General features: G+C 52.1%; 2 protein-coding genes across 3 annotated transcripts; both read left to right on the top strand.

Annotated features, from left to right (window-relative positions):
• Positions 1-1,979: 1,979 nt before the first annotated feature.
• CD81 (CD81 molecule) lies at positions 1,980-17,405 on the top strand. Its single transcript, XM_080913602.1, has 8 exons — positions 1,980-2,247; positions 11,955-12,069; positions 14,710-14,807; positions 15,458-15,532; positions 15,754-15,858; positions 16,165-16,266; positions 16,660-16,746; positions 16,829-17,405. Exons 1-8 carry the CDS (start codon positions 2,182-2,184, stop codon positions 16,889-16,891), a joined length of 711 nt encoding a protein of 236 aa, XP_080769728.1. The 5' UTR covers positions 1,980-2,181; the 3' UTR covers positions 16,892-17,405.
• Positions 17,406-18,681: 1,276 nt separating this feature from the next.
• On the top strand, positions 18,682-20,600 carry TSSC4 (tumor suppressing subtransferable candidate 4). Of its 2 annotated transcripts, XM_080911760.1 has the most exons (3): positions 18,682-19,032; positions 19,281-19,375; positions 19,462-20,600. In XM_080911760.1, exon 3 carries the CDS (start codon positions 19,483-19,485, stop codon positions 20,434-20,436), a length of 954 nt encoding a protein of 317 aa, XP_080767886.1. In that variant the 5' UTR covers positions 18,682-19,032; positions 19,281-19,375; positions 19,462-19,482; the 3' UTR covers positions 20,437-20,600. The 2 variants fall into 2 exon arrangements, with proteins under 2 accessions (XP_080767886.1, XP_080767887.1); XM_080911761.1 differs by having other exon boundaries at positions 18,682-19,375.
• The last annotated feature ends 1,115 nt before the right edge of the window (positions 20,601-21,715 follow it).

Here is a 21,715-nt window from a genome sequence, read left to right as displayed (position 1 = left end):
TAAGTTTCAGGAACATCTAAAACTTGTTAGTTGTTTATTTCCTGAGTCTTAATACCTTCCCTCCAGAAAGGGGTGTTTTAATTTGGAGGAAAACTGCTTTACAAAAAAAAAAAAATTTTTTCACCATGATTGGTTAAACATACTGGAAATTCTGTCCTTGGCATGTATGTGACCAGAGCCAAAGGGCCCCAAAGAGAGTAGTAGCCTTGGTTCCTAGGCTGTCCATAGTACTTGGAGCAGTTCTGGAAACACAATGGCATTCACTAAAACTCTGATGTATCACACAGTACAAAGACAAAACATGTGGCCCTGCATGACCTTCAGTGTGTAACCCCACTTTAGACATGAGGTGTCCCCATCACTAGAGACAGTGGAGAGCTGGTAAGAAAATAGGTGCCCATCTCTGCACATGCAAGAACTATTCTTGCCCCCCTTTTAATAAAAAGAATCTTCAGAGACTCCCTCCTGAGAACTAAAATGACTTTTATTGTGATATTCCAGCATTGGTGGCTTGAGTTACTTTTGTTGTGATACCACTTCAGCCTCCAGGAACTATAAATGTGGACACAATCCTTTACTGTAGCAGCTATACCAGCCTGAAGCCAAAACAAATTAACTCTCAAGAAACCTACTAGCTTAGCAGAGGGTAATAGCTCTAATAGCTAATAGCTCCACCCAGGCAGCTATTCATTCTTTAGATTACTGGGCATGGTGTCCTATATCTATAGTCTGAGCATTTGGGAAGCAGAGGTAGGCAGAGCTCTGTGAGTTCCAGGAGCCAGGACTACATAGTGAGATATTCTCTCTCTCTCTCTCTCTCTCTCTCTCTCTCTCTCTCTCTCTCTCTATATATATATATATATATATATATATATATATATACACACACACACACACACACACACACATATACACATATAGTCCTTTGTAATATATTATAGATATCCCTTCGTTACTTATATATGTATTCCTTTCAAAACATATTTCCAGTGCCCTGTAGCCAGAGGGGTGCCAGGTGTGATCCCCAACATGTCCTTAACTGCTCAGAGATTTAAGAACATGGACTGAACTGGGGAAGGCTGCCTCTTGGTAATTGGCCCTTCCATGGTTTTCTGTGAGTCCAGTCCCTGCTGATGAAACAGCCCCATTGCCCTCCAGTTTGGGGAAGGGAGTGCCAAGACTTCTCAGGAACATCATATATGGTGACAGCAGTCATTCCTCACCTGGGAAGGGAGCACATCCACCCTCTGAATCTTTCCTCACTTCCTTATAATGCCAACTTTCAGGGAGTCATCGCGAGGATGGAGGATGGACACTTGGAAGGAACAGCCAGGGCGACATAAATATCTTATCTGAAGGTCCCCCTGAGGGTTCTCCAGCCACAAGATTGGCTAGAGACATTGGTTACACTACTGACCTTCCCAAATGCAGTCTCCAGAGCTGCAGCCAGGGACTATTATCTGTGAGACAGAGGATTAGCAAGGCTACAAAGAATCCAGTTCCTTCAGGCCCACGGAGTTGCTGCCTGCGAGATCAATATTCACAAAACATGCTAACTTTTAAGACCCTTTACTGTCGAGATACCTCCACTAGGGAACCCTCTGGGAAAGTCCGGGGCAAACATGGAAGGAGGAGGGGCTTCTGGGGTGTGGGGGTGGGGTGGAGTGCTGTATTTTGTGGCCAGTTCTTAGTCACGACCCAGGAGATTGCCCCGAGAGTTGGGGACCCTCAGGAAACTTGGAGAATCATCCTGCGCACGCACAGTGCACCGAAGAACCGAGAACCGGCTGCACGGAGTTCCTGAACACTTACTTATTCTGGGACTGAAGTGGCAGTACTCACCCAAGCACCCCTAGCACCCGCACCCCGCAGGCGGGAGGCGTGGCCAGGGGCGGAGCGTTCTTGGGGCGGGGCCTCGGAGGGGCCGGACCTAGCGGTCTATAAGAGTGAGGCGCTCCGCGCGCGCCCGGTCCAAGCGAGCGCGCCCTTGCTTCAAAGCAGCCGCGACTCTCGCGCCTCCGGCTAGGCCTCCAGCCCTTCTCTACCCTACGACTCGTTCTCCGAACCGCAGTTCTCCGGCCCGCAAGCGCCTCAGGCTATCTGCCAGTCCCGGACTCCGGTACTGCGTCCCCAAACCGCCTGTTCCAGAACCAACCCAAGCTCTGCAGGCCGCGCGCCGCCATGGGGGTGGAGGGCTGCACCAAATGCATCAAATACCTGCTCTTCGTCTTCAATTTCGTCTTCTGGGTGAGCAGCCATTGGGGACGGGGCGCACCCCACGCTAGCCAGACTGGACAGCGCACTAGGCCCATCTGAGAAGGCACAACGCAACCGCGAAGTTGCGGCGCCACCTGTGGGCTCAGTCCGCCGGTCGGGGTCCTGGCGCCCCTTGCCTGTGGGGTTGGGACGTAGAGCTGAGCTTCCGGGCCTCCGCTCAAGGGGCTGCTGGTGTCGGGAAATCGGGGGATTGCTAGCCTGTCCCCCCTGAGTGGTGGGAACTGATGCAAGAGTCTGCGGGTTAGAACCAGGTAATCAAGAGCCCTCAGCTATGAAGGGGGTACTCGCACCCTCCTGAACGTTGTTTTGGGGACCATCCTGCCTCGCGAGCAGTGAGGGGGCTCGAGAAGGGCGGGATCTTGGCGCCCCGCCCCCATGAGCTCATCGTAGCCACCGCCCCTGGATAGGCGGCCTCGAAGTGGTGGGGGCACGCTCCATACTTGCCTTGGAGACGTCAACCCCTCTATTACTCCACCCTTGCTTACCCTCCAGATTGGTATTACCACCCTGGGAGGCTCGAGCTCCAGGCCTAGAGGGCAGGGTGGCCCGGGGCCGCGTGCTGCTACGCACAGTGCTCCAGTTCCTGACCACCCCCACCCCCATTCCCCCAGCTGCCCCTCCTCCTTGTCTGTTGTCTCCTGCACAGATTACAGCCCCGGCCTGGCCCTTAAGATCCTGTGGAGTCTTTTGAGAGGAAGAGGGCGCTCAGTTCTGAGTTGGTACAGGCCAGGGTGGTGCAACGATCTGGGGGATCTGTACAAACCAGAGGCTTGGGATCTTTTTATATTTACAGGATCTAAGCTGGGCTCTCCACTTTGGAAAGAGGTGCACACCCATTTAGTCATCTTGGAATGGGGACATGGGTATAGGAGGGTCTCCAAGTGTCCCTGGGTCCCGACTGCCTTCACTTCACTGCTGGGGAGTAACCATTGGTGGTGTGGGCTTCTTTCCATTGCCTGACTGGGTTGGGAATGGGAGTTTTAACAGACCTGGCAGTGGGGACTTGAGTGGGCAGTGCTGGCCACTCCTCTGGACTGTGGTGCCACCCTCCCCACTGCAGTGCACAGACTGCTATTCCTTCCACCCTCCTTCCCAGGAAGAAATGAGGTTATGCCAAGACAGTGTGTCTCTAAAGTTAAAACTGGGAGGGCAAACTTGTAAGACGGTCTCTGGAGTGAGTGTGTAAGACGGGGGACACCTGTTTTCCATCGTGGACTGCTGAAGATCCCAGGGTGGGTCATGTTGGGGATGAGCAGGGACTGCACTGAACTCAGCTGGTGCTGTGTGTGCTGCAGGGACCATGATTGTCAGTCACAGTGACTCCAGGGAGCAGCATGGGAGATGGGGTTAAACTTGCTCTGCCCGGGCATGTCTTGGGGTCTTGACTGGGTAGCCATGTTGGACAGTGTTTGCCTACTCTGAACCATGCAAGAAGTTAATTACACCCCCAAGAAGTGTGTCACTCCCTTCTCCCACACACCATTATACCTCAGATGCGAGATGTCAGGACCCTTCAGGGTATTTCTTTTTTGGCCCATCTACCTTATCCAACTGGTAGACCCCGGGCTCCCTGGAGTGCTGGGGCTGAGTGAGGCAGCTTGTTTCCCAGGCAGCTGGGGTGGAGTCCCAACATATCCCAGGGGTACTCTCTATTGAGACTCCAGGAAACGTTTCGAAGCCTCTCCCTGTTCCCAGGGGCCTGCCTACTGCCTGCAGAACAGTGAAAACCGTATCATTTCACAATCCTGTGGACCTCTCCTCCCCACCCATGTTGGCCCCACAGTGGGTAGGGATCTGGAACAGAGCCAGGCTACAACTGGTAAATACCACCCTGGCCGAGGAGCTCTTTCTGTGCCCCATGTGGAAACGTTTGTCCTGTGGCTAATAATTCCCTAGGATCATGTATTTGAACTTTTGGAGAGCCCCACCCCACCAGTCTGGTCCTCAGTCTTCACTTCTTCCCTCTAAAGTGGGAGTTCTTGGGGTCTCTGTCTCCTGGGGATTGTGGGTAAACTAGCTAATGCACTCCAGAGTGGAGCAAGGAGCTTGGCGCAGAGAAGGCTCAGGAAATGGATGCTGGGCACAGTGTCCAAGAGGGAGTGGGGCCAAGGGAAGCTGAGCAATGATGTGAGAGGTGCCTAGGGAGGGGGCTGAGAGGTCCCGTGGTGGGCATGGGGGCTAAGAGCTCTAAGAAGGGAGGTTTGGTTTACAGTAAATGTTTCAATGGACACTTTAAAATTTCCAGTTTGGCGATTAAAGTGGTTTCTCTATGGAAGGGGACATTCCAGGCACCACCTGCATATTCTCACTCCCACCAGTTCTCCTTGGACTTGAGTTCAGAACCTACTCTGACATGAGCGGAGTTCTGAACTCCCAAGATACATGGGACAGGCCGGACAGAAACCTGAAAGATGAGCAGCAGAGGCCATGTAAGATGCCCTTAGAAGCAGGGTAGTTAGTTACTCGTCCCCCGAAACAGGTCTGGGATAAAGGGACCAGTCTCCTGACTCTGCTGGGAATAGGGCAGTAGAGCAGGGGATGGTTTGTCGCCCTGCCAGCCTATGGCCTGGGGTGGGTCTGTAGGAGCTCTGTGTGGTAATGTCTCCATAGGAGAAGTCAGTTAAAGGAAGGAGGGTGCCACCAATCTTCACTGTGTTCCCTCATGGAACTGGCTGCTCCTCCAGCCTAAGGCTGCTGGTGGCCCCCTTCCAGTAGTCCAGGCAGCCAGACCCACCACAAAAGGCTGATTACAGCCTCTTAACTGGCATTTAATTTTCCAGACTGAACATGACTGTCTGTCACCTAGCAGTCTGCTGCCTTCCTTCCGGCAGAGGGGCTCCAATCCTGTGGGCTCGGGGTAGAATGAGAACTTCCTGTCCCTTGTTTCACTGGTGGGAGAGCAAACTTCCTCTTGTTCCCCCAGGCTGTCTGCCGGCCTGGCTTTGGAAAAGACAATCATTGAGCTGGGCTGTCTGAAAAGGGGAAGTCTGTGGTTCATCCCTGGGCTGGCTTCAACAAAGGACATCCGAACAGTGAGGGGCACAGAGCTGGAGTAAAGAAGTGGGAAGCCCCCTGATAGCCTCTATTCTGGTTTGAACACACTGCCATCTCTTAATAAGAGCCCAGACCCCATTCTTTCTGGACCCTTTAGGCTTTCTCTCAGCACTTGCCTTCTAGATCAGTCCTACCTTGAACGGAGCCTCTGTGACACTCTAGGAATGTATCAACAGCTGCCAGCCTTGATTCCAGCATCCAGAGTCCTGCCAAAGGGATTGGGGCCTCAGTTATAAAATCTCTAGGCTTAGAGTCCAGCTGCCCTAGGGAGAGAGCTCAGGTGGGGGTAGGGTGGGGCAAGGTTGTGGAGAAGTCCGGGTAACTGTCGCTCTGGCCCTGACACCAGGGAACTAGGTAGAGCATGGTGTGAGTGTTGGGTGGCCCTGAGGCCCTATAGGTACCCTTTTTGTTCCCAGGATTGTTGGCTAGAACACCAGGTGTCCTAAGAACTGGCCTTTAGTAGCCTTCAACTGTTCAGTACTCTGACCTGGCACAGCAGTGACTGACTGTGACCCCTAGTACCTCCCCCACAAACACAAACAGAGAGAGAGAGAAACACACACACACACACACACACACACACACACACTTCTAGCTCCAGTCTAAGCTACTCTCCCTGGCTAGCTGCGGGGCATACACAGATTAATGCAAACTGTTTGGGATCTTCTGAGTGGGCTCTCTCTTTAAGGGAACTGTTCACAAGGGGTGGTGGGCATCCTGGAGTGGCTGCCAAAGTAACTGCAAGGGGTTGTTGGGAGAGGGCACCTGCCTTCCTTCATGTGGAGTCTGGGGAGAGCTTCAGGGCTGGGAGTATAAGGGGTGCTTTAGAACCGGGGCACCCATAGTTTTATAGCCCCAAAGCACTGACTTGGTAACCCAGGCCAAGAGACTGGGAACTAGGCAATTGGGAGGAAGATGCTGGGTAATAGGGCCCCCAGGTACCCTGTGTTTCCTTTGCATTTTCTCACAGATCACTCCGTACATGATGTCAGCTTGGGTCGTGAGCACTTTCTCAGGGTGGGTGTGTGGCATCCTATGACATGTTTAGCTGTGCTTTCACCGGTGGTTGAGCATCGACATTGGCTCTGTACCACAGCTAAACAGTAATGTCCCAATGGTATTTAAAGATGTCTGGTGTGGCGGGGTGCAGGAATGAGGAAGTCCAGGCCACCTGTCCTTCTGAAGCCCGTCCCTGAGCTCTGGAGTGGGACCTTGTGTTGCAAGGGCTTGTGGAGTGTGACAAACACATGTTGTGGAGTATGTCAAGCACATACTGTCACTGCCACCCACCCACTAGTGTTAACTCACCTTCTCACAGCTTTTTCTGTTTGTTTGTTTTCAAGGCAGAGCTTTTCTGGCTGTCCTGGAACTCTCACTCTGTAGACCAGGCTGGCCTCAAACTCACAGATCTACCTAATCCGCCTGCCTCTGCCTCCTGAAAGCTGGGATTAAAGACCTGTGCCACCATGGGCTGGAATCTCATTTCTTTTCATGGCTAAAAGTCCTCATCCTAGGGGCATGGCTTGGCCTTTGCCCCTGGAAAGTCTTCTCCTGTACTGTGGAAATCATGATAATAGCTCATTCAGCTCACCCAAAGTTACACTCTGCTAGGCTACTATCAGACCGTTGTAAGTGATAAGGGGACTAAGGTTTCTAAGCAGCTAGCTGCCGTATGAGGAAGTAGTGGGATGGGGAAGAATTGCACTCCTCTCTGCCAACATGCTCCATAGTCAAAGTGTCCTGTACGACTGTGCCAGCCCTACAGCCTGGCCTTGGGACAGAGGGCCACACCTAGCCTGTAACAGATGGAAACCTCTTGGTACTGCTGGTGGTAATGCCAGAGTTACATAGAGCTCTTCTACCTATTCTCAGGCCCCTGCCTCCTTTTATTCTTGTTTTCTGGGTATCAGACCTCCCTGCAGCCTCTGCAATTCTCTTTTCTGCCAGATTGCTGTGGCAGTCTGGGTCCACCCAGTCTCCTTTTGGGGTCTCACAAGACACTAGCCTTCCTAGAGGAGGGTAGTTGTGGGATAGGTGGAGAAGGTACCTTCTAGCTCCTTACCTAAGAAGGAGCCATATAGTCTAGCACCATGTAGGGTGGCCCAGCCCAGTCTCCTGTACCTAAAGACAGCAGTGTCTTCTCCCCTGGCCATGCTCTTTACACCACCACCCCTAGCTTGTCAGTTGGGCCCCAGAGCTAGGCTTTTGCTTTGCTAACTATTTTTAGATGCTAGGACAGTGGCTTCCTGAGGCGAGGGGCCTTGTGAAAGGAACCATGCTTCCTGGCCAAGACAAGGATTCCTGCCCCTCTCTCCAGCTTCCTTCCTGAGCTTCCTTTGGTAGACTGCAAATCTTTACCTATCTTAGGAAAGCCCGAGTAAGACCCATTATCTTCCAGTGAGGAATCTGGTCTTATACCCAACCTCCATGCCCCAGACTGGGCTCTGAACTCCTGTGGTGCCTGAACACATGAGATCAACCTGCCAGGGTCCCATTGGAAGTGCAGCACCTCAGTCAGCCTCTATTAACCAGTGCCCCTAAAAACAGTCTTGAGTTATCCCAGCTGCCCAGAGAAGGTTTCTTGAGCCCACTGCCTTTGGTCTTCACAACCTCTGCCATCATAGGTTCTTGGACCCCTCGGCACCTCCAGATTGCTTAGGTGGGTGGGCACTTTGTGGTGCAACTCTCAGTTTGCATCATGTACTTTGAGTAAGCCCTGTCTGCCTCTGCCTTTGGTTCTTCTCTTGAGGCACAAAGGGTTACTTTAGGAACAAGCTGTTGTTACAGTCAGCCTTTTGGAGCATTTTGGGGTGACCATTCATATCCACCAAGCTGGTTTCAGGAGCCCTGTCCCTTCCTAGTGGAGTTCATATGGGTGCAATAGGAAAGCTCCAGAGAAGCCCCTGTCTGAGGTGTGGCCAAGGCTGGGCAGTGGGCAGCTGGCAGAGTAGAATACTGTCCTAAGCCTGTTCCCTTTCAGTCACTTCTGGGAAACCACAAGACCAGCTGGGCAGGGACCCAGCATGCTTGGCAGCTTCTCATCTTGTTAAGGTTTGAGTCTGTTATGGATTAGTCCTTAAGAAGGAGGAAGCAACATAATCCTGTATAGAGTCATGAATGCATCCTTTTGTGCCAGGGAAGGAACTCCAGGAACCTGGACATGCCTTCTGGTTGCTTCCCATCCCCACCTCTAAGGAGAAGGTCTTTTAGGCTCCAGGAGCAGGTGGCTGAGCCAACTGGAGAAAGGAAGCTTTGGGCAGAGGTGTCTTATGCCCCTGAGTGGATTCATGAAGAAATCCCAGATTCTGCTGTTGGTAGGATTCTTTGTGGATCATTTCCTCAGCTCTGTCAAAAGCTAAATATGGTGACATCATATTTAGCAGCCTGTGCATATTACTTCCCCTGTTTACAAATGATGATAAGGGTGGAGGAGCTTGAGATGGATCCCTGATACCCTAGCTCAGATATGACGCAGCTAGAGGCTCAGGCCATCCTTACCCTTGCAAGGGCCTCCATCCAGTGGCATCACTCACTATTCCCATGGACGCTGAACTCTCCTTCTTTCTTTCTCTTTTTCTTTTGTTAAACAGGTGTGAGTGTTGCCCAGATTTTGCAGATCATTCTAAACCTATGGTTCTTGAGAAAAAAATGTATACCTAATTGCTGCTATACCCTTCTTAGGTCTGGAGAATGTAGTTTAGTAGAGCCACTGATCCAGGGGCTGTGGAGTGGAGTGAGGATGGAGTAAGTAGCTTTCTGTAGCTATGCTTGACATATAACATAGTCAACATTTATACCCCATGGAACTTAGCACCATCAGGAGAGCATCCTGGGCTCTTTGTGGTCCTCTTTATTCCACCTCACCCCAGAATTTCTGTTGGGTTATCACTGTACTATTTTGAACTAGCTTTGAAGTCTGCTTTCATCTGAGCAGGGTTAGAAGGCAGCAGATGTTTCATCTTGTATGTGCTCCTTTTGTTTCCCATGACTGAACTGTGTCCTCCATGCTGTCTCATGGGTCTGTGTTTTCTCTGGACATTCTACCATGAGCTGGACCCAGGACCTGTCCATTCACTGATCGGGGGACATATGGACTGCTCTAGGTTTGGCTGTAACAGGAAACATTTGGGGAATATGCACACATGAGCATAAAGCCTGAGGTGCAAGTCTGGCTGTGGTAAGTGAGAATCACTAGCTAACTTCTCAGAAACAGATTTCAGAACTGCTTGCCAGTGCAAAAACACCACTCCTAACCCCACCCAGCAGCACCCGGTGGCAATTTGGGGTCAGTGGGTAGATTTGTAATCTCCCTGTGGCTCGTTAGTGCCTCGTGATGTCAGGAGAGTACCCTCGACCAGTACTTGCATGCCCTCTCTCTGTGTCTGTACATCTTGGGAAAGCTGAGTACTTTAGCTCTCTTATCTTGGAGTCTTGGAAGTTCCAAGTCTGTTTTGGTTATGTTGGTTACATTTGAAACTGAGGTTCCTTTCCAGCTCTTACTCCTTGAAGATCCTTGTCCCCTTTCTGGATACTTTTCCCAGCGCTCCCTCTAATTCTCCCTAGAGCAGCAGGGTGGAGGGCCACTTTGCTGGAGGAAACCATTCCAGTGCCTGACTTTCCTTCTCACTCAGCTCTGATTGCCCCTGGAGCAGTGGGGTGAGTGGCCAAGTCAAGTCCCCATTTCCAGATGCCTTGCCTACTCCTACCCCAGTTTGGCCTTTCTTCTGATTGACAGTCACAGAACCCAGTTAAGGAGTAAAGCCCAGAGGCTTTTCTGGAGTCTCTGATCCCACCTCTTCCATAAAACCTAGCTGTAAGTGGTAGCTTGGCCAGACACCCACATTAGCAGTTTTGGGGGCTCGGCTGAACAGCATCTCTCGCCCCCCTTTTCCTCCAGCTCACAGACAACATTTGAGAAGCTAGAATCAGGCATGGTTGCATGTTCAACTGTTTTACAGGTAGCACACAGACTGAGGAAGGCAAGATGACCCACCAGCTGCCCCCCAGTCTCTGTGACTATCAGGGTTTGTCACCACAGGATCATGTTACCACTGAGGGAAGGATGGGGAACAGGTATACCACCTCATTCTCCTGCCCTGGGACATCTCAGAGTGACCTCTGGACCAGTTCTTAAACAAAATACATGGTGTTTTAAAACTGCAAAGGAAGCCATGTTACCAGGGCAGCTCAGACCTGTCACCTCCTCACCTCAAGCCACTTTAGGAGGAATCTGGCATCTTGTACAATTCTGCTTGTTGTAGCCTATGCCGTGCCCTACCCTCCTGCCTCTGACGCCCAAGCTGATGGCTAAGCTCTTAAAAGCATATAGGTACAGAGCTGTCTGTAACATGCTGGAAGTTCTGGGGATCCCCAGTATCACTAGGACCGTTACACATGACAGCACCGTCATTAGAGTGGATTGGGCAACAGGTGCCTGGTGTGACTTTGCTGTAGTATACACTCTTCTCTCAGGCCCTAGTGGAGGTTGGGGGCTCATCCCTCCTGGATTGGAGTGTGAAAATGGGATTAAACACTTAAAGAGGAGACTGAGAAACTGAGAAAGAAGGGCCCATGCATGGGGTGAGGGTAGAGGGAGATGGTGATCACGAGAAAGTACCCCCCACCCTAGCTTCCTCTTTGAGGGTTAAGCAGACCTAGGGTAGAAGAAGGTAGGTGGGTCCCATACGTCCTCTTTTCTGAACCAGCCTGCTTGCAAATTTCCCCAGTGCTTCCTGGAACATGCATTCTAGCCTGGATTCCTAGAGTGAAGAGTAGGTGCTTTTTGTCAGGCCCAGGTTTTGGTTTCTATTGGCTGTCTCTGCTGGGGAGTGCCACTGACCTTTCAAGATGAGGAGGCCTAGAAGTGGGGAGGACACTGCCTCCTTTGATCTGTTCTGAGGCCCTGTTTCTGCTTCCAGGCACCTGCTTCTCCCTGTGGGGCCTGGTGACATCACATGGTCACCTGTCTTCCTGGCAGGGAGAACTTGGTCCCTCCACCACAAAGTTCCCAGTACCCTGCCTTAAGCAGTCTTTAAACAATCTCAGGACTGTTTGGACAGGGTAGCAGAGGAGAGCCCACCAGCATCCTGAGTGGCTGGGGCTCATTGTGACCGCTTCTCAGATAAAAATGTTTCAAAGTTCGTGAATCTGGAACAGTAGGGGAAAACATGTTTCCTGTTGATTTTTTGAAGACGATGTTTCATACAGCCCAGGCTAGTCTCAAACCTGATCCTCCTGCCTCGACCTCTCAAGTGCTGGGATGACAAACAGTTGCCGCCCAACCCAGTTTATGTGGTGCTGGGGATTGAACCCAAGGCTCCTTACATGCCAAAGCACTCTTATCAACTGAGCCATGTTTTCAGCCCAAAGCTTCTTGTATGTGAAATGCACAATTGGAGGTGCCCTTGAACTCTGTTCTGGTGTTAAAATAAAGAGGAGCTGGTGGGACCCAGGGCTCAGTGGCAGTGGCTCAAACAGTGAACAGACCCATGGACCTGGTTAGTGTCTGGCTCCAAAACTGGAGGTGATGATGGCTCTACATAATAATAAGCGTTGTGTAGGGTTCCATTGCCCCACAGTGCTCTGGCTTTTATATGACATTGTTCCTGATTTTTCCCCCCTAGCTGGCTGGAGGCGTGATCCTAGGTGTAGCTCTGTGGTTGCGCCATGATCCACAGACTACCAGCCTGCTCTACCTGGAACTGGGAGACAGACCAGCACCCAGCACCTTCTATGTGGGTGAGTAATAAGGAGACAGAGTCTAGTCACAAGTCCAGAACAGTCCAGGAGGACTTCCAGGAAGAGGCTAATGATCTATGTCGGGTGGGGCATTAGAACTGGCAGTGGCCTAGGCCTAGCATGAGCCTGGGAGGAAGGCTGCCTACAAGAGGATAGTTGGGTTGGGTGTGGTGCTGCTGGGGACCCCACAGATCTGAGACTCGGCTAGATAGAGAGGAAGCAGCTGGGTGGGGCAGGAGCCTTGTAGGACCTTGCTTATTTTAACATGGGCATTTCTAGTGAGCCTCCCAGGGCAGGGTGGGGCTGGATGCCTGGGCTAGCAACAGCTGAGGCTCCAGGAGTCCTGAGTTAGGGAGAGCTGGAGATGGACCGACAGTGGATGACTCAGACACCCCACCCCACCCCCACCAGCGCACAGCCCAGACTGCTACACCTGCCTTATTTGGCTGCCTGTGGGGGACAGAGCACCCTCCCAGACAGGAAGCTAGCTGCTGTGCTACATGTGCTGTGCTGTGCTCTGGTCCACTATACTGTGCTAAAGGAGGAAACTTTCCTTCTTCCTCCCTGGAAGAGGGACCTGATGTCCTGAGAACTGAAGAAGTATCTGGAGACGTTTTTACCCTCCCAAAGCTCCTACCTTCACCAGGGGTCTGATGTGGATCTTCCTCTTCTTCCTCCTGTGGAGCCTAGAAGGAAGGGCCTTGGGAGATGTGCTTGAGGCTGAGTGGGGATCAGGAGGTCTGAAATAGTCAGTGTTCTCCCTTTCTGCCTAAGTGCCCCAGAGCAGACAGGGCTTTGGTCACCCCATGGTTCGCTCTGTTTCCTTCCTCCCTATACTCTACCCACAGCATTAGTATGGGTAAAATGAACAATGGTGGAATCCAGGCAATATGGGCAAGGGCAGACGCTGGTCTCCTTTGAGGAAAGCCATGAGGGGTAGCAGTTTTCAAGTGTGGTTGTTAGTAGGGAAGGGCCCACATTAGCTATCCCTCCTCGATCTGGTACCTTCAGAGAAGAGGGTGCTCAACAGCTCATATAGAGACTTGTGTGCTGTGTAGCAACTGGCATCGGTATCTTCACAGGGTGATGTGGGCATCAGAGGCAGAGAGACAGATGGGGTAGTACTGTCCCGTGGGCCTTCCACAAGGGGAAGGCTGTGCTCCCGCTCTGCAGTGGTATGGCAGGAGAGGCTGACTGGGTATTCTGTAGAACCCATATAGGGTGGCCTAGGAAGCAGGTCTCTGGCCTCGTGTTCTCATAATAGTCTGCACCAGGCTCCCATTCCAGAGCTGCTCAGACACCTGCCCATCTGTGGTTATGGCCTCCTGGGTACTGGGGAAATAGTCTCAGGGACTGGACTGTGTAGCAGGTTGGGTGTTGGACAGCATGACCTAAGAGCTACTCTGGCTGCTGTGCCCCTGGCCAATCTGAATTGGCTTTCTGAAGCCTCCTGCTGCCCCTGAAGTGAGCTTCTTTAGGAGCAGATGTGGCCCTTAAAAAGGTGCCTTGTCTAGTGCTTATGAGAGTTAGGTCAGGGCTTGCTTAACATCCCAGACAACACCACAGGGGCACAGATGAGACCTGTGCTAGGCCTATGGGACAGTGCCTGTGTGTTGGGTGCCCTGTTTGCATCCTTCAGTTGCAGACAGAGCCTACATCTCATCTTGAGGCTGAGATTTTAGGGCCAAACAACGGGGGCCTGGTAGAAGGTGTTCTGTTGGTTGGGAGGCAAAGGGAAAACCAGTTTCTAGGCAGCCCTGATGGGAGGCTTTCCCTGCACCAGATGTATTTAGTGAGGCCAAAGGATTTGGCCTATTTCTAAGTCTGGCAGCAGGTCCAGGCCATGGTGCCTTCTCCTCTGGTTTGGCCAGGCAGGGGACAATGGGTCTGACTTTGTGCGAGGAAGCTTGGACTGTCCTTCAGTGTTGCCGTGGAGATTGGGGAATGGGCTGCTTCTACTGAGGGACCAAGAGATGGAGGTCTCATCAGAGACACAGTGGATTTTCCCAGGGCTTAGGGGTACTGTGGGCACTGAGGCAGGGATATGGACCAATTGGTGCCTCATGGACCACAGTACTCCCCTGTAAACTCACATCCCAGCCAGGGGCAGATGTTGGGTGCTCTGATCAAGCTACGCCTATCATTTTGTTAGCTATCCACCCACCCACCCACAAATTCCTGTCCTTAGAGTGGGTGAGCAGAATGGTTATATACCAGTGTTCCTGAGATGAGGTGCCTGGAGTTGGTTATTGGCACATTGTACCCTTGACTTCACTCTCACCCGGTATTGGGAGTCCTGAATATCGACCTCTGACACCCAAGCCACTTCTCCATTTCATGTACTGAAATGGGTATTCCATCTCAGCCCTCTACAGTGAGAACTGGGGGTTCCTGTCCTCAGGTGCAGATAGTGGAGACTAGCTCCAGAGCAGAGCATACTTGTGAAATGGAGGTCGCCCATGTTCTCTGAGCACTGAATTGCTGTTTTGTACTCTGGTGGCAGTGGCAGCTCCTCCAGCAAGACACTGAGGCACAAACAGTGCATATTGCTAACGTCTCTCTGTTGTGGTTGTAAGTCAGCTCTTCCTGTCTGAGGCAGTGATGCATGCAGCCTGCTCACTCAGCTCTTCCCCTCCCCAGGCATCTACATTCTCATTGCTGTGGGAGCTGTGATGATGTTTGTAGGCTTCCTGGGGTGCTATGGAGCCATCCAGGAGTCCCAGTGTCTGCTGGGGACGGTAAGTAGAAAGGGCTGAAGGGATGGGGAGCAGGGTTTCTGGCAACTTATGTGTCTTCCCCAAGGTTTTGGTTTTCCTATTTGCTTGATTTCCATTGAGTATGAATATGCATGTTGGAAAAGGGGGTTTCTGTATAGAAAAGCATAAACTCCAGCAAAGTGTCTCACCCCTAAAGCCAGCCTTAGTGCTCCTCGCCACACTAGCTACTGGTGAAGCTGAGTCCCAGACATGGCCTTCTAGAGCCTGGCCCGCCTGGGCAGGAGGCCCTATCAGTATTGACAGCTGGGGAAATGAAGCACACTTTATACTTTAACCTTCCCATGGGTGTAGGATAAAGGAGATGAAGAAACTGAGGTGGGGGGGGGGGGTGTTGCTTCATGAGCCTCATTGAAGGCTGTGGACACTTGGATTTGTCAACTGCACTTTCTATACCAGCTACATCCTGCAGAATAGGAAGCAAGGTAAGGCCATAAGAACTTGGACATCTCAGTGGGGCTGTATCAGGCTCTGTCTCTCAATGGCTCTATGTGGCTCATTTTTAATCAGGACATGATTGGTAGGTATGGCCAACCCCCTTGTCACATAGTTGTTGGTCATGTGGGCTAGGCTTGGGCTTGCTGGTCAAGGTTCCGACCTCTTCTTTCCCCTAGTTCTTTACCTGCCTTGTGATCCTGTTTGCCTGTGAGGTAGCTGCAGGCATCTGGGGCTTCGTAAACAAAGACCAGGTAAGCCAGGTTCACTGGTGAGGGAGATATGCCCTCTGCCCGCCAACAGGGTTGAGTTGCTCTAAGCCCATAGGGTGCTTTTTGAAGTTCTGGGGCATGCTGGTGGGGGCAGGGTCTTGGGAGCTCAATGGAAGAGGTGGCATCAGGCTGAGCACAACAGGGGAAGCTGAGTGCCCTTGGTAGTAGCTCCTACGCTGCATGTGACCATGATTCTCTCCCAGATCGCCAAGGATGTGAAGCAGTTCTACGACCAGGCCCTTCAGCAGGCTGTGATGGATGATGAAGCTAACAATGCCAAGGCTGTGGTGAAGACCTTCCATGAGACGGTACAGCTAGGCTGGAGCAGGAGGGCAGGTTGTGGGGTTCCTGGTGTGTGTGGGTAGGAGTCCCCATTTCTTCCCAGACCTCTGTAACAAGACAGGGCCTGGGAAAGGGTTTCTTCTGTGATTTGTGTGTCCCCAGGGAGGAATCCAATGGGCCTCATTTTAGGAACAGAGCTCCTGTGCAGGATGACAGATAGGGCAGGACAGCTCTCAAGTGTATTTTGGGGTGACAGTGTGCTGCTGTGTGCTTGATCTTTCCCTTGTCTCCTGTAGCTCCAAAGCTGACAGTGTTGTTCTTGGTCTCTGCAGCTCAACTGTTGTGGCTCCAACGCGCTGACCGCACTGACCACCACCATACTGAGGAACAGCCTGTGTCCCTCAGGCAGCAACATATTAACCCCCTTACTGCAGGTGGCATGGAGTGGGGGTGGGCATCATATCCTGGGTGGTAGGTAGGGGAATGTAGCCCCCTAGGAAGATCAGCACTTATTGCAGGACCTCTGAAAGGCTCATAGACCATCTATCTCAATTAGTACGGTACAGGGTCAAAACAGCCTGGGTTAGCCCCTACAACATCCTGAAAAGCTATTCTCGAGTGGTCCCTCATACAGTGGTGACCCTTGGATGCTAGTGAGGTCAAAAATTACTGCCTCGTGATAGAGATGGTCATGGGCAGCAGGTCCATGTATTTTAAATTTATTTTGGGGTGGAAGACAAGCTGTGGTACATAGGCCCGGTCACTGAGTAGGATGTTGGCCGTGACTTAGCCACTGACTGTTAACCATCCTCTTGCTATCCCTGCAGGAAGACTGCCATCAGAAAATCGATGAGCTCTTTTCTGGGAAGCTGTACCTCATCGGAATTGCGGCCATTGTGGTAGCTGTCATTATGGTAAACACAGGGCCTCTGGTGGGTGGGTGGGTGGCATCCTTCCCAGGGTCTTAGGTGCTGACTATAACCCTCTCTTCTACAGATCTTCGAGATGATTCTGAGCATGGTGCTGTGCTGTGGCATCCGGAACAGCTCCGTGTACTGAGGCTCTTTGCTTTGCACGAGAGGGTCACTGCAGTGACCAGAGGCCACCTTGGGGGCCATGGCCTGTGTATATAATATTTCTGTATTACTCTGCTACACTTAGCATTTTTACTTTTGAGTTTTTTTGTTCTGAACTTTTCCTGTTACCTTTTGGAGCTGACATCACACATAGGTGAATATGTGGGGATGTAGGGATGGAGCTGGCCCTGGCTTGCAGGGCCCTGTACTTCAGGGACCCCTGGAGAGTTCTGCCTGCTGAGCCAAACCTCCTCCACAGCTACTTGCCCAGAGGCTATGTAGCCAAGCTAGAGGGCCATGTCCACCACTCTGCTCACTGTGGGTCACACGGCTCACATATTTTTAATCCTTGCCCTTTCCTGCCTCCATTTCAAGAGCTGGATTTGTAAGCACTCTTATGCCTTCAATGCACTTATTCTTTCTAACGTGTCACCTTCAACTGTAATTAAATCTTGAAACAGTCATTTAATAAAGGAGGAAAAAATCAGGCATGCTAATAGGACTGCCAGACCTCTTCCTGTGCCAGTGGTGTCAGAGACCTGGCTCATCAGCTCTGAACTTTGCCAGGCACAGGGTGAGCAGGTCCAATAGAGGCTGTGGAACACAGTGGGTAGGTAGGGCTGGGACCCTGGGAGCATTTTGTGAGTACTGTCTCATTTGTACCTCCCTGTACTGGGAGCTCAACGCTGACCTTACACCAGCCTTGACCTCATTTCCACTCATCTGTTGGACATGCCGGGCCAGGATGAGTCGGGCCAGGATGAGTCGGAGGAGCCAGGATGAGTAGGAGGAGCCAAATAGCAGGGAAATTCTGCAGTGTTGGGGATAAACTGCAAAAACAGCCCCCTTTTGAGGGACAAGACAGTAAACGTTGGACCATTACCCCATCCCAAGTATCTAGGTGCCTGGAAATATTCCACTGAGCTGGGTGACTCTAGCTAGTGTCTCAAAAAGTAAAAGGCAAGAAGATGGCAGTCCACTTAGCTCAGCCCTGTGAACTGAGGATCATGCTAAACCACCTCCTGGATGCCAGGGGCAACCACTGTCTTTCTCTTTGACTCCTATCTGCACCCCTCCCCCAGGCTGTTGGCATATTTAATTGGCCGCTAGAGGAGAGAAGTCCTGGCTAAGATTCAGGTCCCAGCTTCTAGTATCCTCCCAGTAGGCTGATTTGTAGGTGAACCCCAAGCTTGTACTAGGGCATTCTAGGTCTCGGCCACTTCCATCCCCCACACCTGTGCAACCTGTTCTATGCTTGGTTGGCTTCTGGTCAGAGGAACCCTTTATATTCTATGTTCTGAAGTCCGTGGGCACTGGGCCAAGTCTGTTGGAAGCCTGCTGCACAGCTTCAAGAACATAGGAAAGGAGGGGAGCACGCAGCAGGCCCAGTAGATCCTGAAACTCTGGTCTCTTAAGGATAAAAGAAAACAGCCCCAAGCCTAGGGGAGGATTATGTGTGGTCCTGGGTAATAGGGTCGGCGTTCAGCAGCTAAAGCACCATCCACGCCTGCGTCAGGAAGCATAGACAGACAGAGCGCATGATAGCAGCCTCGAATCTCTGAAGCCCCAACCAACCCACCCCAGGGACCACCACGTCTCTATATACCAAGAGCCAACCAGGACCTTAGTCCCGCCTCCTGAAAGCCAACAAAGCACAAGACCAGCACTACTTCCGTCCGGGGCCGGAAATGTCTAGAAAACTGGTTGGCGCTCGCAGTGCGTGCTGACGCACTTCCTCCTTGTGTCGGACCGGGCCCAGGCGACTTCCGACAGACGACGCAGAAGGCTTCAACCCTGTGCGATTGGCAGTTAGCCCTGGAGAATTGTGGGAATCATGGCTCCGCCTTTTCCCCTTTCGTCATTTCTGGGTGGATTTCCGTGTGCGCTCCGGTCTTCGGGATGGAACACGTGTTAGGATTACAAATCCCGGCATGCATTAGGCAATGACCCATTGCCTTCTGGGAGTTGTAGTTTCTCGGGCACTAAAGCCACGATAATTATGTTAGCCTGAGACTCGGTTTCCCAGGAACCCGAGCGAGACTGGACAGGCCCGAATCCCGGGGAACTGGCGGGACGCTGCGGGAAAGACAACAGGGTTTTGAAGCGTGTACGAACGCTGGAACGGTGAGCACTGGCCTCCCTAGGGCCGCGATCAGGCCAGTCCCATGCCTGTTTCTGCCATCCCTCCCTCCGGACCCGGGTGGTGCCTGCAGTGTGTACCCAAAGAGGCTGCGCTTTGCTGAAACCCCGTGATGGGACGAGCAGCTGATGGAGATCCCCTGTCACCAGCATCCCCCAGCGCTCATTAATTGTATGTCCACACTGTTATGATCTCATGGTTGACTCTCTCCTTAACCCCACCTAACCTGCAGCTCCACATCTGTGCGCGCTAGGATACCCTTTAACCATTCAGATTCGCGAGGCCTCCGGTCCGGCTGTGAGTAGAGGAGCCTAGCACACAGTGAAGGTGAAAGACGGGAGCCTGGGAGGACGGGGAGGGGGTGTGGCTTTAAGGACACCCCTCACTGCGGAACTGGCACTGCTTCGCTACAGGTGGGACGGGTGTCAGGTCGTATGGCGGAGACAGAGGATGGCTTGGAGGCTGAGGAACCCACCGAGGATGACACCCTGCCTTCTGACACCGTCTCCCTCAGCGACTCGGACTCAGACCTCAGCTTACCTGGTGGTGTGGAGGTCCACGTGTTGTCCCCAGAGAGGCTTTCTGGGGAGGACCAGGATGACTCTGGCCCTGATGACCCTCCCTCGCGTCCCACAGGCATTCCCACCACTGAAGTGCAGCCGTTCCACCTCCGAGGCATGAGCTCCACCTTCTCCCAGCGCAGCCACAGTATCTTTGATTGTCTGGAGAGTGCTGTCCGGCAGGCACCATGCTCTGCTCCCCAAGCCAGTGTGAGTGACAGTGGCAGCTTCAAGCGGCCTGTGGCTCCCTCGAGTCAGACTCCAGCAAGGAGCCTGAGCAAAGTGCATGGGAGCACTGGCCCGACCAGGGTACTCCCTGTTCCTGATTATGTGTCACACCCTGAGCGTTGGACCAAATACAGTCTGGAAGATGTGTCTGAAGCCAGTGAGCAGAGCAATCGAGATGCTGCCCTGGCCTTCCTGAGCTCTCGAAGCCAGGCATCCCCCACAGACTATGTGCCCTCTTTCAACCAGGACCCCTCTAGCTGTGGAGAGGGAAGAGTGGTCTTCACCAAACCTGTTCGGGGCAGTGAAGCTAGGGCTGAGAGAAAGAGAATTCTAAAGAAGGGGGTTGTGTCAGGTGCTGGGGGTGAGGCCTCTGTGGAGCTAGCCCATCTCGCCGGGCCTGAGACTGAGGAATGGAGTGGCCGCCAGGGACAGTCAGAGGTGGTGGTACCTTCAGAAGCTTTTCCGCCTGAATCTTCATCAGGCCCCATAGCTATGAAGGCTGTTGGTTTCCATGGCAGCAAGAAGCGGAGCAGAGACCACTTCCGGAACAGGGACAGTAACACGGAGGGGCCAGGGTCTGAGAGAGGACCCTCAGTTTGACTGCAGTACTATTACTCCGTCTCTCCTGCCTGGTCCAGGTGGGAAGGTATAGGTTGTCTGAGTAGGGATATGTATGTGTGCAGCAGCTCTGGCAGAGACTGGGAATTGTGGGTTAGAGGACCTTGAAGGCCTTTGTGCCCTGGTGTTTTGGGTGAATAATAAAGGTTTCAAATATTTCTTGAATCTTGTGGATTTTTCTGGTTTCTACTCAAGAGTTTTGTCCAAACAGTCCTGGACAGCTAACTACAGGACTGCATCTCTACAAGCCTCACCTTGCCTTCCCCACTCCAGTGAGGACTGCTGTGAAGGTTGGCCATGGTCATTTACATTTGTCACTGGTGAACCCACCCAGAGGCAGAGGGCTCATAACTGTGTTCAGCCTTGTACCCCCGATGGTAGTGGATAAACATAATCTGTGACACCTCACCCCACCTCCCAGAAACCAGTGCAGTCCCAGCACTGGGCCTCTACAGACCACAAGTTATAGGAAGAAGTAAGCCAGCATATGGTTGGTGTCCGGGGTGTATGTCTCCAGGACGTGTGACCTCTGTGTATGCCACAGCTGATACTGGGGTATTCAGCTGAAGCTGGGCCAGGGAGGAGAAGGATGCAGGGAGAATGCAGGAGTATTTTCATGTGGCGGCCAGGGACTTGGACCAAGTTTGCCTGGCCTGCTAAGCACCAGGTCTGCCCCAGCCTCTGTAGTCCCCATTCTCTGAGTTACCCTAAAAAGGACCTGGGTGGTCATGTAATTTGAGGAGCAATGGAAGGAACAGAGATGCCATTCATTGGGTCAAATAACTCTCCATGTAACCCAGGTGTTTGAAATGTTGGTTTAGCCACCCCTGTGGTCCAGTTTAGCTGAGTTGAGGTGGTGGTCTACAGGCTTTATAGAAAGTCAAATAGTATTGGGTCCCCTTAAGCAGTATCATGGGTTTGTGCCAGAACGATCACACAAATGATGCTGTGGGGGCTGAAAGATGGGAACTGATTAGAGTAGATCCAAGTCTTGTCCTCTAAAAGCTGGTCGGCTGATGAGTGGGTTAGAGGACAGAAAGAAACCTAGTGTTTACAAGATTGGCTTCTTAGGAACTCAGGGTAAGACAGGGGCTAGACCTAAGTAGCCCCATCCAAGCATATGGTATTTTACAGTTCCAGCTGTCCAGTCCAAGCCAGTGAAAGTTTTAGGTAAGACATGAAAAAAACTTGCTCTGCTGGAGAGGATACCTCTGGGACTCCCAGATAGATGCCAAAGACATGAGTTTCATAGGAAGAGATG

This window comes from Micromys minutus (genome assembly GCF_963924665.1).
Source record: "Micromys minutus genome assembly, chromosome: 2".
In the NCBI taxonomy this organism is placed as follows: Eukaryota; Metazoa; Chordata; class Mammalia; order Rodentia; family Muridae; genus Micromys; species Micromys minutus.
This window is presented reverse-complemented; position numbering and strand designations above follow the sequence as displayed.

Bases quoted from the DNA above. Each gene is read 5' to 3' on its own strand.
- TSSC4 (XM_080911760.1), top strand. From the start codon at position 19,483: ATGGCGGAGACAGAGGATGGCTTGGAGGCTGAGGAACCCACCGAGGAT.
- CD81 (XM_080913602.1), top strand. From the start codon at position 2,182: ATGGGGGTGGAGGGCTGCACCAAATGCATCAAATACCTGCTCTTCGTC. The intron at 12,070-14,709 runs GTGAGTAATAAG...TCCCCTCCCCAG, and splicing joins ACCCAGCACCTTCTATGTGG to GCATCTACATTCTCATTGCT. The intron at 16,267-16,659 runs GTGGCATGGAGT...CTATCCCTGCAG, and splicing joins TATTAACCCCCTTACTGCAG to GAAGACTGCCATCAGAAAAT.